This window comes from Brachionichthys hirsutus, chromosome 3 (genome assembly GCF_040956055.1).
Source record: "Brachionichthys hirsutus isolate HB-005 chromosome 3, CSIRO-AGI_Bhir_v1, whole genome shotgun sequence".
Lineage (NCBI taxonomy): Eukaryota > Metazoa > Chordata > Actinopteri > Lophiiformes > Brachionichthyidae > Brachionichthys > Brachionichthys hirsutus.
The window spans coordinates 10,402,773-10,417,652 of record NC_090899.1 but is presented as its reverse complement, the minus strand read 5'-3'; the positions used below and the strand labels follow the sequence as shown (position 1 = coordinate 10,417,652).

The 14,880-nt window shown below is 43.9% G+C and overlaps 1 protein-coding gene across 1 annotated transcript; it reads right to left on the bottom strand.

Moving 5' to 3' along the window:
* Positions 1-8,361: 8,361 nt before the first annotated feature.
* On the bottom strand, positions 8,362-14,282 carry LOC137917352 (terminal nucleotidyltransferase 4A-like). Its single transcript, XM_068760137.1, has 12 exons — positions 13,666-14,282; positions 13,040-13,163; positions 12,342-12,388; positions 11,498-11,618; positions 11,287-11,394; positions 11,069-11,197; positions 10,250-10,463; positions 9,803-9,929; positions 9,613-9,716; positions 9,294-9,475; positions 9,024-9,161; positions 8,362-8,793 (listed from the first exon to the last, which is right to left on the bottom strand). Exons 1-12 carry the CDS (start codon positions 14,280-14,282, stop codon positions 8,362-8,364), a joined length of 2,343 nt encoding a protein of 780 aa, XP_068616238.1.
* Between the last annotated feature and the right edge of the window lie 598 nt (positions 14,283-14,880).

Below are 14,880 nucleotides of genomic sequence, written 5' to 3'. Positions count from 1 at the left end.
ATCATTTAAAGGACTTGTTTTCAGGTGAGTGACACGACATCCATTTTCGGAACAAACCTGCCGTCTTGATAACCATCAATCAGTCGTGGCCAGAAACGTTCTTGCTGGTTTTTATTTATTTTTATTCATTATTTATTGTTATCTATAATTAGGTTTTAATTAATGTTGTTCTGCCTTTTTTTCAGCCTTTTTTTACTCCCCTTATTTTCTTCGTGTGGCCCACATACTCCGTCGTACTTTTTGTGAGTGATGTGGAGATTAGAATTAAGCAATTAGATGCCATCCAATATTGTCATGAAAATTCATTTTCAGTGACACTTGAGGAAGATCTGGATCTTTGCCAGAGGAAGCTAATCATCCAGCAGTCAATTTACCTATCATTCTCCTCATCCCAACAGCTTGGGCTATATCCAGCTGTCAAACTGAAATGTTGTCAAAGAACTATAGTTCTATTTCACACTATGATGCTTTTAATCTCATGTGAGACCTTGAATTTAGATGAGGTCGGCGCTAGTTGCAGCAAAGACTTAGTATAGTTTAGTGCTGATCTGTGCAATATAGATTTAAGGCTGACAGACCATTAAACCTTGAACACATCCTGTTATAATGGTGAATGCTGCCCATGCAGTACACACCCTCCCCTCAGTGTGAGAACCTGTTTACCCCTGTTCCATGCAATGAAACAGAACCAGCCCTACTTTGGTGAAAGCATATTGTACATGTGGAGTAAACTGATATGTGTTATGATGAACTTATGATGTACATTAAACTAGAAAAACTCTCAGAGAGCGCAGACCTCCACCAAGCAGCTCATTCCCCTCACAATTAGATTTACACCGTCCACATGGTGATCTGGATCATCACCAAAAGGTTATAAATTGTCCTTTGTATCTTCATACACCAACTATGAAAAGTAAAAATGAATCGGAGTTGATGTGCATTTGTAACTGATTCTTTAATCCATAAATGGGTTTTTCAATGTTAAAATTCACTATTTTTCCCTGACTTCATTCTGGACGCAATCCGGATGAAATTTGGAGGTGAGATAGATGTCCGCACCCTACATGACTGTGTCAAATGCCATGAATATTGGTCAATAATCAACCGAGATATTGAGGAACACATTTTGAAGCTGCATTGACTGTAATGTTACCGGAGCCAGGATCGCTTCTGGATTATCACCACAATTTAATCATCTGTTCCTGGGAACATGCCCATCATTTCCTGAAGACAGACCAATGCTGGTGAAACCCCGCCTAGGCGGAGATCATTAAGTCATTTGCATTTCCACTTTATTGCACTGATTTATCATCAGATTTAGAATACCTTTATTGATCCCAGAGGGAAATTCTGTTTGCGGCAGTGCTCCACTCAACAACACTTAGAAATGAGAAATTGAGAGTAATAATAGAAACAATAGAAGGTTTACAATGACCCATTGTATATTTGTATTGCTCCAGGAAGGAAAGACCTTCTATTGCATTCAGTTTTTGAAATGGGGCGGTCCCACTGAGCCTCCTCAGGAAATAGATGCGGCTCTGGCCTTTCTTTTAGAGGGCTGCAGTGTTCCTAGCCCAGTCCAGTTTACTCCCAGATATTTATAGTCCTCCACTGTGTACACGTTGACCTCTTGGATGGAAACTGGGGTCATTGGAGACTTTGCTCTCCTTAAATGTAAATGTAAATGTATTTCATTGTGTGAGTTTGTACTTTGTATCTGCATGCATAATGACAAAGAATAAAAAAGATTTAAGAATAAAAAGATTCAAGATTCTAAGATGAATTTTGTTTAGGTCCGCCACCGGTTCCTTTGTCTTTGCCACATTGAGCTGCAGGTGGTTCTGTCCCTAACCACACCCCTGTACTCAGACTCCTCCCCCCCTGATGATACATCCAACAATGGCCCAGTCATCAGAGAACTTCTGAAGGTGGCAGGACTCTGACCGATAGCTGAAGTCTGTGGTGTCGAGGCTGAAGAGGAAGGGAGAGAGAACAGTTCCCTGAGGTGCCCCAGTATTACGGATCACTCCGTTTGACACGCAGCTCTGCAGGCGTACATACTGTGGTCTGCCAGTCAGGTTATCAGTAATCCTGATTGGCAGACCGCAGTATGTACGCCTGTAATCATTTAATAACTCAGGCAGACTGTGCAGCTGAATATATTTATCACGAAGCCCTGACATGATCGCTGTGTCCCTCTCCGTTATCTGTTACATATCATATCACACAATGCAGCATGATGTAATTTAAATCTGCATTATTAGATATTTTTGGGGGGTCTCCGGGGGTACTACAATAAGTTTGATGGCCTGATATATTGCATTAAAAAGTTAACTTAACCAAATAAGTTAGGAATGAGAGATACAGGAATGACCCCAGGAAGACTAGCTGATGCCACGGTGTCAACTAATGGGGATCCTTTTTAAATAAATAAATAAATGTACAAATGAACTGAATCTATCCTACTTCTAATACCCTTATATTTAAGAACACACAGGCTTGTTGTGAGTCGATTAAGGCCATGCTGCAGTGATGTTTCCAATATTTATTGACACATGACATTCATTTTCCCCCAGATAAATGAGAACGCCAACCTACAGGAAGAAATATAAAACATTAAGGCACTGTATTTGCAAACACAAAGGTAACTAGAGTCTACTCTGCCCCCCAAGGGTCTTTAGAGCCGAAATGTTTCTTAGAGCTGCAGGAAAAAAGATCCATTACTAAGAGAAAAGTGGATCGTGTGAAGCAGCTGAGTACTGATGGCCATAGGTCTGTTGTGAGCTTTACGCTGGAGGGAGGCTGAAGGGAGCTATTTCACGAAGCAGAATGCAAAAGTCATCCGGCCCTTTTTGAATCAGAGAAGAAAGAAAATCTCAAAAAAGAACTAAATGTACACAAATTGATGACAAGAGACTTTGCATACAGTCGAATCACAGTGATATATTTGAAATTATGAAACAAGTAGGAAAATGAATCTCTATGAGGCTTCAGCAATCCACTGGATGAGGAGTTACCTTTACAATCAAAAGGAGTCCTTGTGTTCGATGGTAATTTCAGTGTCAATATCTTTACACATGACACAACTAGAGATTTTGCATGAACTAATATGGGGCAGCTGTGGATTAGGAGGATGTCCAAGACCTGGAAGGTTGGCGGTTCAAATCCTGCTCCATCCCAGTCGTTATCCGTTGTGTCCCTGGGGAACACACTTCACCATCCAGTGTCTCACACTGGTGTATAAATGTGAATGCATGCTTGGCGGTGGTCGGAGAGGCCTTTGGTGTGCCTCAGGGCAGCTGTGATTAGAGATGGGTGTGACTGTGGAGTGAATGAATAATGGATTTGGCACTTTGCATTCTTAGAAAATCCAATCCATTATTATTATTAATAATATTAATAATAATAATGACTGAATTAAGGAGCTCTCTGCAGCCTGAGCTGCTCATAACGTTGAATGGATACGTGAGAATAGACTCACAGCATAAACCACAGCTATTACATTCAAGGCCAAACATTTCACTAATAATTTATGTCTATGAGGATCGTCTTATGAAGACAAAGCTGCTGGGATTGACTAGATGGGCAGCAAACGTGAGATAAAAATAGAGTTTACATTGATATCATGCATTCAAAGGTATTACTCTCTTCCTTTTTAGTGACACCGGTATTAGTTTCCATCTTTCCCTGTTCCAGGAAGCTTAGAATAAAGCTGCATCACGACAACCACCTTCTTTGGTTGGTGTGAGGTGGAGCGCGGAGAGAATTCATGCCAGTCTGCCATGACATCGAGTGGAGGGTATGTATCCGTTGGGTTTCTGTAGGAATATCGAAATATCGATCAGAGCAAAAATAAATAGATTACGTGAGAACCCATCATGCTCCCACCAAGAAGGCCGGCAGGGGATATATAATTTAAACAAAAAACAGCCAGTAAAATTAGTTGAAACAGTCAGAAAGTCAAGTTATAAAAGACTACAAAAACACATTAACAATGATTCAACTTCATTTGATGTGTTGCGTTCAAATTTGTTTGCTCGACATGTTCCTAGATCTTTTGCTAGAGAGTAGAGCTACTTTCGTGATAAACACGGTTGCAACTGAGTAAACAATAAACTATGTATCATTCGATTTATTTTACTGCATTTGATGTGTGACAAATGTTAAATGTGTATTTGTTGCTTTACGGAGCTACTTGGACAGTGATCCTATATCAGAGGACAGTTGGGTAAGTAAAGATGTTTCAGATGCAATATAAATGAAAAATACAAGTCTGTGACCCTGCAATCACAGACGGGTCCATTAGCATGGAAAATGACTGTTTCTACCCTCATCTTGATTTCCTTCTGTCATCTCGTCAGTCCACTGAAACAAAAACATGTCAGCTGTTATCAACTCCATTTGGTTCACTTTGAGATCTCATCATCTGCCTTTATGTGGCTCCATGCTGTGAGAATCGTAATCGTAGAGATGTGTCTTCCATCCATCCTGGGAGCACAACAAACAGAACCGTTCATACTTGAGACGGTGTCTTTGATCACATTTTTCTCCCTGTCTGTTTTTGATTAAAAAAAATATGAAGGGACAGAAAGAGAGTCAGACGGACCTGAGGAGCAAGAGAAGAAAAACTGGGCTGGGCTGGGCTGCTGGGCTGCTTGATGTTTGACACTGAAGGACAAACAAGTACCACACAAAAGCCACATAGAAACCATGCAGACAAAGAATGGCACAGTAAACTTCAGATTCTGATACAAGATAATGTATTTAATGTTATAGATTCAGAATTAATATGTAGAGAAAGGGATGATGATATGATCTGATGTTTACTCTCCACATTGAGAGGAGTCAGCTGAGGTGGCTGGGGCATCTATTTCGGATGCCCCTTGGTGATCCGTATATGTCCCACTGGGAGGAGGCCTCAGGGAAGACTATGTCTCTTGGATGGCCTGGGAATGCCTCGGGATCCCCCTGGAAGAGCTGGAGGAGGTGGCTGGGGAGAGGGAAGTCTGGAAGCCCCTGCTGAGACTGTTGCCTCCGCGACCTGGCCCCGGATAAACAGTGGAAGATGGATGGATGGATGGATGGATGGATGGATGTTCACTCAAGAGTGAACCAAAGAAGCACCTGACCTACGCATAACGCCGCTAATTCACTTTTCATGAATGAATGCACATTTAAGGAAAGGCTGCAAGTCTGAATAAAGTAATGCAGTGTAACACATCTGGCAACACGGACATCTCCATTGTCCTGGCAACAGACTGTCTTTTGAACAATAATTGCAAACATAATTTCATCCAGAGAAATTTGCATTGTCAGAGTGGGACTTGAGAATGTCCAGACAGCTTCAGGATAGACATAACTGAGAACTTCATACCAGAGCGATTTGAAAGGAAGGTCCTTGTATACTTTTTTATACCTGTATTTATCAATCATACAAAGATTTGCACAGAAAAAGTTGTGAACACTTTTATATTTGTTGCCTGTGCAGCTATATTGAAAAGTAAACTGCAGCGATCACCTTTCCTCATCCATTGATAGGAGAGGATAATTTACACCAAAATAAAGTCCTGATTTCATTTTCTCTGTTAAACAGAATCTTTTTGTGATTTTGTTTTCCAGTGAAGTGCAAACAAACCCACAATTTTTTTATTTCTTTTAAATAGCAAAACAAGTGTTCTCTTTCCTAACCATTGATCTCAGAGGCTGCCGGCTGGAGGCCGTTCCTCCTCCCCCTGAGGACGGTGCGTGCGTCTTCCAGCTGAAACAGAGGTGTTTAAATAATCACACGCACATGTTGCACCACTAAAGAATACAGATAACTGCTGTATGCAGTTAAATGGTTTCACATCTAAACACTAATGCGTGTGTCATGTGTGGGCACAATTTCATTACTGGATCACTCCAGCCCTTCCCAACTAATCTGGTTAATACATCCCCGGGGAACAGAGCCAGCGACTAACAATATTATAAACTATAGCCTGTGCCAAAGTATCACTATCATTTAGTCATTAATGAAGGAGGCAGGATTCAACAGTGCTTTGGTCAGCAGTTCTGAGGATGAAAGGGATTCGTTGAAGACCGCTTTAGCACTCTATTTATTTCAATAAATTGAAACTGGCTCCTGCCACCAAGGCTCAGACGACTGAACCTCAGATCCCATTTCCCCTCTGTAACACTACACTTCCATGTAGCCTGCTTGCAATCGGAAATGTAATGGTTTTAAAAGGACAACCAAGCACTCAACCAACAACGCCGCCATCAGAGATCATGAGGACAGAGCTTCCAAATTGTTTTTCGGGCATGACATTGAAGGTTTTTGGAAACTGTAACAGAAATGAAGTTCCGTTATGTTCTTCAACAACACTACGGTTGCATTTTATAATGTGGAGGCATTTTAATGTGTGCCCTATAAATGGATAATGGGACAGTAAGTTGTAATACTATAACAAGCAAAATGCACACACCAAACCAAGTGGTTTTAAAATGTTTATTTAAAAAAATAGAAAAACTTGCATTACAAAAAAAAAAAAAAAAAAAAAAACACACAAGTTATACATCTGCGTCATTGAAACATAGCCCATCCATAATTGCACACAAGCTGGGAATTTTGGTCTGTGGCAAAACGCGACAATCCATTATCCTCTAGATGGTTGTTAAAAGTTCCACCGACAAGAGGATGAGGTCGCCGATACCGTGGTAGTCCATCAGTTCAGTATACCGGGGGGGGGATTAAATTCAGCAAATCTTGGCTTTGTTATTGGCTCTACTAAAATGCCTGCGATGTTGAACCTATGATGTCAAGAATTCAAGTTCTGACAGGCTATTGTATAAATTATTTAACTCGACACGCTCGCCTTTAAAATACTGACATGAGATATGAGAGAGGAAAATCTCTTAGGCAACTGCCTTCTACCGAGGACCTTTGACTTACAAAAATAGACAGACGTGAAATTATACAAGTACAGTAGAGGTTTACACCTAGAGAACACATCTACAAGCTGAATGTAAAAATGAAAGCCAAGTAAACATGTCAGTGCTTCCAACAAAAGTGTCATCAGGAGCGCTGGCTTACAAACAGCACAGAGAGGAGATCTGGTCATTCCAGAAGGCAGCTAACCTGTTGCTTTCACAAATCATAGGCGATAAGGCCAAACACAGGACGTCTGCTGGTAATAAGTAGCACCAATGGATCGAAATGGCATGAAAGTAAATTGCCAAAGACAAAGTTCCACATTTCAGCCCACAAGAGGAAATACACCCAAATCAAGTCAAACCACCGAGTAGCGTGATACGTTTAAAACGAGGAAGAACATTTGGACAAACTGGGAACATTTTCAAGTAATCATAATGCAATGGTAAATTAAACACGAGTTAAACGTTGGCTTTCATGGGATTTTTGGCACATTTCTCATATTTCTATACCACAGCGCCCCCTGCTGTTGGAAAAGCAGTACAAACATTTCCTTCAAGGCCTTTTACATCCAACTATTGCACAGATCAATGTACTTAAGAAATAAAATCGCAAACTTGGATGCGGGGGAGAACCCCTAAAATAAAACTAAAATGTGGAATAAATTAAATAAAAGCAAGTCATTATTGCACACAAATGCAACAAACAAAGTGGTAATGTTGACAAACAAAACACAATAGTGCCAAAGTGACTGAGAAAAATCCCACTGTGACAAAAACAGAACAGAAATATGACTTACAAACACACACACACAGACAAAAACAAAAACTTGGTACATTCAAAAGAGTCATCACAGTTTAAGCACTTAAAGATAAAGGCTCTTTTTGTGCCATCACACCAAAACATCAAGTCAGCTTTTTGCTGCATAGGTAGAAAGGTAGTGATTCGCTTCAGTTCAGAGAACTATTTGTAGATGATAGTCCAAGCTGTAAAAAGCTCTAAAGAGCGTAGCCACATGACCAAACGAGCCCAATGTCCGATCATACGGAGCCAACAAGAGGATTGATATTCTGGTTCAGTACTATGGCACATGATGTGGCTTTTTAAGACATTCAAGTTCCATGGAAACTATATACACACACACACACATAACTGAACTCCATCCAGCCAGTGGTTATTTGCAGCTGGAAGGAAGTGACAGTGATGACAATCCCCAGTCAGCGAACTACGGTAGTAAAGGAACTCTGTGCTGGTGTGCATCCAATAGAGAGGAAGGGTTTCTGACCGTCATCAGGCCAGTGTAATCAGAAGGAGAGCAGATCCGTCTTTCCTCACCTGCGAGTCCCTTCAAGCATCACTTAGTGGCTGCACAATTTGAACGCGTTCGACCTCAGGAGAGCTTCAACCGACAGCTTCACCACCAACAACTCAAGGTTTACCAAGTCCGGCTTTCATCGGCTCTGGTTGAAAGCAAGAGGACTGTCCCGCTTTTTGCGTCGCCAGGTGTTGCGGTTAAACGGCTGCTGGTTCCTGAAACCGGTTGCCGTGTTGTGACCCTGGAGGACAAACCGCCGTTGGGGACTGAAGTTACCTTCAGAGTGCTTTTGACCTTGGTTGTGCTTGAAGCCAGCTTTGTGTGGCTCCGGTGACACATCGGAGTTGGATCTCATGGTGAAGGTTTGGCTCTGATGCCCTCCTACCTGTGGATAGTGAACCCGGTGGAGAGGGCTGAGGAGGGGGCTCGCGGCGTGGGTGCGCTGGGGGACAAGTGCAGCTTGTGCCACGTGACTGTGCACAACACTGATTGATGGTCGATTCTCATGGTAGAACTGGCGATGTGACAGAGGGGGGATGCTTAGGTTTTCTGGGAGGGCCATCCTAACCTGGGGGGGGTTACACAATAAGAATTCTGCTAGGAGAACTTATTGCAGAATCATTCATTCATCTCCCTGACCGCTTTGACCACTACCAGGTCAATTGATTGTAAAAATGTCATGTTGGAACAGAAATGAAGGGGAAAAAAAGTCCTGTCCCGTCAAGCTTCCTGAATTGAGAATTATTAATCAAATTTTTTGTCCCTGAATCTTGTTTAAAAAACAACAACAACACTAACCTGAGGAAGAGGGTGGAGGAAGCCTGCTGGGTGTGTGGCTCTCAGATCAGTCCCCATCTGGATTACTGAGTGCACTGAAGCCAGTGAGAGAGGGTGGAGATGGATATGTGCATTGCCGTTTGAGGGCGAATCAGACTCCTAGAAACAGACAAGCAGTGTTGCACAAATCAGAGAGCGATCATGTTAATCAATGATCTTGAGCGCCGCTAAAGTGGTTGGGAAATCCCAAAGAGTTAATCCTCTGATGAAAAGAACATCCTTCAGCCTTACGATGTCACTTCCAGAAGAGGAGAGCGAGCAAGCAGAGGATGATGATGACGAGTGGTGCTGAGGGCTGGAGAGGAAGACTGGAGAAGGTGAGAGGGAGTCACTGAGAGGGGAGGCAGTGTCTCTCTGATCCTCGTCAGAGCCCAGCATCAGCTTGGCAAGGTCTTTTTCGCAGAGCTCAATATCTAGGATGACACAGAACACAGCTGTTGGACGAAAGTTGGAACTGATCCAACATCATCTGAGAACAACACATCCGACTCAAGATGGAGAAGCACGCAGGATCATGGTAAGACAGAACGCGAGGTCGTCGTTGGGATACCGTGGTTCTCCAGCTTGGTAGACGGTTTAGCTCCCCACTTCTTGATCACCCATTCCCTGTAGGCCAACACCTCTGGGCTGACTTTGATGATGCGTCCTAAGGTACTGCAACACAGAACAAGGTCATTTTACCAATACTGCAACAACAACAAAAAAAGGCAAAGGTGGAAAAACGCCATTAAGATGCTAACCTGTCATACTCTTTGTTGGGGTAAGCACGTGCAAGAGGCGAGACACCATGACTCAGAACCATGTAGGCAAAATCAAACACCTGCTTGACTTGCAGAATGCCATATGAACTCCTGCCCACATCGTTACCTGTGAGGATGACAGAATTAAAAACATGGAGATCACAAACTGGTACAGTTATACAGTACTATGTTTACTAACGCATGGGCAGGAAACGTGAATTTTTTTTTTTTAGATTTGAGGGAGGAGGAGAGAACCCACGCCGACACAGAGAGAACATACAATCTCTGCACAAAAAGGAATGGAACCCTTAACCTTCTTACTGTGAGGCGATGTCGCTACCCCCCGTACCGGGACGGAAACATAAATACTTATATTCCTCATGAAAATGCGATTATTTCAGATAGTAAATATTTGCCACTGGGGGGGGGTCATAATTCCAATCTGACCTGATTGTATCGGATCTTCTATGCAGAGCATGGATGGCCTGTTTCCACTTCCCAGGCTCTTGAGCATGTCCTCCTTGGACAGATTAGCCCCTCCATTCTTCACCCTGATGGCGGTCTTCATGTAATTAAAATGACGGCCATACAGCTCAAAGAACTCGATCAGGAGGAAGCCCAGGTTGATGTTAGAACGCCGCGTGTCAATCCGAGGGTGTAACTGTGAGTGGGATGAAGAGGATAGCTAATCATCAGCTTCCAGAGAGAATGCATGACAGGAAAATAAACTACACAAAAATAATAATAAAAAGGAACACCTAAACAACAGCGCAACTCAAACTCGGACACTCCTGTGAAATCAACCTGTCCAGAGAGGAAGCAACGGTTTGTGAATCAATTTTAGCTGCTGAAAGAGAAAACAGCTGGAAATAAGAGGCAAGTAGAAAAACAACCGCGAACAAGGAGCGCTTCTGCAGACCATTTCTCTGCTCTCGTCCTCTCTGGCTGATGTTTGGGTGATTTTTGCATTTTGACATCAATGTGATGTGATTTAAATAAGAAATGTGATCTTCTAAAACACATTCACATCATATGTCAATATACTGTGGCTTTTACTGTACATGCATTGTAATGTGTAATTATACAAGTTAAATTGAGCATCAGCAACACCCTCCTCCATCTCGTGTACAAATGGAACAATGTTGACGCAGCAGCAGATCAAAATACCAAAATGGAATCTATTCAAAATACTGACAATTGTGTAATTTGATAAGAATGCATTTATACAAGTAAAGAAATAAAGGTAGAGTGGAACCATGCGTGTACCTGCAGAAAGCTGATGGCCATTAGAATAAGGCTGTAAGAGCTGATTCCTCCAGTGAAGACTTCATTCAGATCTCGCTGCAGCAGAAACTGCTTCAGGACGAAGATGAGGGGCGGAAGAACCGTGTACTTCTACGAGACGGAGACAAACATTAGAAAACATCCCTAGCATGGGGTTAGGGCTACATTGTGTTGCAAGTGTCGAATACTATGAGGAGTACCTTCAGATAACTTTTGATCAACTGTGCTGCTTTGACAGCAGTCTCTACGTTGAAGCTGATGTCCACTTTGACCTCGGTCTCCTGGTCAGTAAGTTTAATGATCGGCACCTGGGGAAGGACGAAGAGTCAATATTTCACCTCGAACATTCGGTTCTGAATACAACTCGGTGGGCCAGAGAGGTCAGAGGACACCCCGGCCCGAGGGACTGACCGTAGCTTTGTCCAGCACCTTGATGGGATACGAGCCAGCCACGTTGTCCCTCTTCAGCGCTTGTTCCAGCTCCTGCAGTGGGGGGTGGATCCACTTCCCAAACACCACCAGGTCAATGTCACTAGAAACAAACACAAAATCTGTACATTTAAAAACTGGAACTTTATCATGCGTTCAGTCAGAACGTGTTGAAGACGTTTGAAAGGGGGGGGGGGTAGTGAAACAGCATTTTCTGACTTGGTCCCAATTCATGGTGAATGTTTATCATTCATTTTACTGAATTGGCGCTACGTGGGTGAAAAATAAAGGCGGTGATATTTTGATTCAGCCAGTAAGGTAAGAAAAGGGAAGGGGGGGGGGCATTGCATTGATTGGAGGACCCTTGTGAACTGAAGAAACAGGATGTCCCAAAAGGTAGTCGGCCCCCTTTTTTATTCCCCAAGCTGGGAAACTGAACCGAATGTTCCCATAACAGGAACTGAGTTCATTGTGAATCCCCCCAAAATAAATGCAATTTACCAAGTTACAATACTTTACTTTGACATCAGCAGCTTAAAACTGGCTCAAGAAAGTAACTTTTAATGCAACCCCCCCCCCCCCCCCCCAAGTATAATTGATTTAGCACAGCACATATCCACACCCAGGCAATAAAGTTAGAATTAGATTATGTTTCTTTAATTGTCTGGTAAGATCAGCTCATCAGGAGAATGAATCATGAACAATATGCTTTTATGACATTGTCAGTCGAAATGTAATGTTCTCAAAATCCTTCAATAACATTGTGTTCAAGGGATATCACATTGTGGGGCCTCTGTTGCGTCCCGTAGCAACACACATGGATTACCTGGTTGGAAGATAAAGTCCTGTGCTGAAGCTGCCAAATATCTCCACCTGCAGAAAATACAACAAATCCAAGAGAGGTTCAGCTCATTGGGACAATTATCAGCTCGACAGCTCATGTCTCAATTAGTTTGGTCTGTAAATGCTGGCAGTTTGGATGCTGAAAAATGTTTGGGAGCACAGCGCCAAGGAAGACATTTTAGTATTCCCCAGAATGTTTTGTTACGTGATGACAAGTTTCAAATGTTTTCTAAAACAAATAAAAGAAATAAAAGATCTGGCCGACAGCCTCTGGTTAAGTTACCTAAAAACTCTAATGATATCACAACTAATTTAACGTTAGGATTGCTACACTGCTGCAATCCTGAAGGACTATAATCAATAGTTTGAATGAAGCAGAGGTTTAATACGCGGACCTATTTTACCGGAAGTTTCAAACGCTAGGAAAATCTAAATTCCAGGTTCTGTGCAGCGATATTCCATGTTATTACGGACAGAACTTCGGTTTACTCGGAATGATATTTCCTGGCCAGCGATCTCCCAAAGCAAATGACACAGATGCACAACCAAAGCTTGGAATAGTAACCCAAAATGCTCTTTAGAGGAGCGAGGGAAGGAATTAAACCCAGTGTGGCCCAGTGGGACATCCCAGAGCTACCGTCCCGCAGCCCCACACGGGAGCGACGTCCTGCAGACACTCACCCGCGCCGTGGGCCACAGGTCTTTAATGACACCCTCTATCCTGCTCACCACGCCTCTTCTCATGGCTTCCTCCTCCGGTCGTGGTGAGATGAAGTTAAAAAAGTCCACAATTTCTTCGTGAAGCCTGTAAATATTTAAGGAAACAGAACTGGTGTCACGGTTCCGTTTCAGAAGAGGACCAGCAAGCCAACGGATGTGTAGGAGAACCTGCACCAGCAAACAGACGAAACTCACCCGCGTGATTTATCCGGGAAATATTTAAATGCAATGTTTTGCATAAAGAGAAAATATATATAAATATGGAGAGAGAATAAAGTATCTGACAGATAAATGTTTGTTTCACTAAACCTGTTTTGGGTCAGCCGGGTCAACAATTCTGAAACGAATTGGCAACCAGATGCAAATGCGTCAGCAGATGTGGAGACAGATGTGGAGACAGACGTGCACAGATGTGAGAGGAAACGTTTGAGGTCCTCCTAGTGAATATTGGACTTTATGATCGTGACTCAAACGGTGACCGATAAACCCGATGGCCGTTCCTGGGGAGGAGGAGGAGGAGGAGGAGGAGGAGGAGGAGGAGGAGGAGGAGGAGAACCAACAACCACTTCTGCGTCCCACGCCCTCACCCATTCACGCCCGGGCTGTACCGCCGGGTCTTCCACAGGCTGCACGAGGAGTCTCTGCTGCGGAACGCGTCGGCCCGATTCCCCGGCCTCCTGCGGCCGGACGAGTGCGACTGGTTCCCGTGCTGGTGCTTCGTCCCGGTGGGGGTGTGGCCCGCGCTGCGACAGTGCGGCGGAGCGCCGTGGAGAGGCCGCCTCAGGTTCACCTCGTTCAGCTCGCGTTCGCCGTAGTGCAGGAACCGGCCGGCCTCTTCGGTCACGTTCATAATGTCGACCCGCAGGGAGGCTCTGGAGGGCGAGGAGCTCTCGGCCTCGGAGTCGAGCGAGGAAGAGGACGGCGACAGGGAGCCCTTCCTCCGGACGGTCCCCCGCTCTCCTCCGCCGTGCCGCCCGGGCAGCGTCCCGAACACTCCCCCCGTCAGCGGCGCTCCGTCGGGGCAGAACTCGCCGTGCGAGGACGTGGAGTTCGCATTTCGCGCTGCGGAGTTGCGTCGGTGGTGAACGTGGTTGTCCACGCCGGAGGTCACGCTAAATCCCTGAGAGGTTTCCCAAATGTGCATCCACAGGGAATTGGCTGGTCCCTTCTGCTCCGGCTGGATCCAGGCGGTCCCGGGATCCATCGAGTTGAGCCAAAGAACCTCGGCGAGGAAAATGGCGATCAATTCAGCCAGTAGTCACCCAGCAGTTTCGTTTTGTTTCAAACGAACAAAAAAGCTCGAATCCTACCGCGTTGATTGACTAACCGTCCGCGCAGCGCTTCATGTCTGGGAACTAGTTGGGCTTTCTCATCCGGATCCACTCCCCATGCGAAGCAGCCAACATGGCGCACCCAACCGGACAGATCGCAGACTGCGCATGTCCGAGGGATTTAAATCTTAATGGACACACCCACCAGCTTCAACAATAAACGTCATCACGTCACGTTCCGACGGACACCGGAAGTCGGACACGCCCACGGCAGGTTTAAAGAGAACAAAGGCAGAATCAGAGGATTAATATATCTGTGCAAATGAGCATAATAGTTTGAAGGCACCAACATATTTATTTCCATATATTACACGTTTTTAATGTATTTCGTGTATTTAAATTTTAAGGTAGGAAGTTCTGTTATCCCACAAAATTTTTACGTTTGCCCCCTCCAAAAAAAACATTTGCCTATCACAATTGAAAAAATAAGAGAAGCATTTCAAGAAGTGATTTTGTGCTCAAATATAGTTC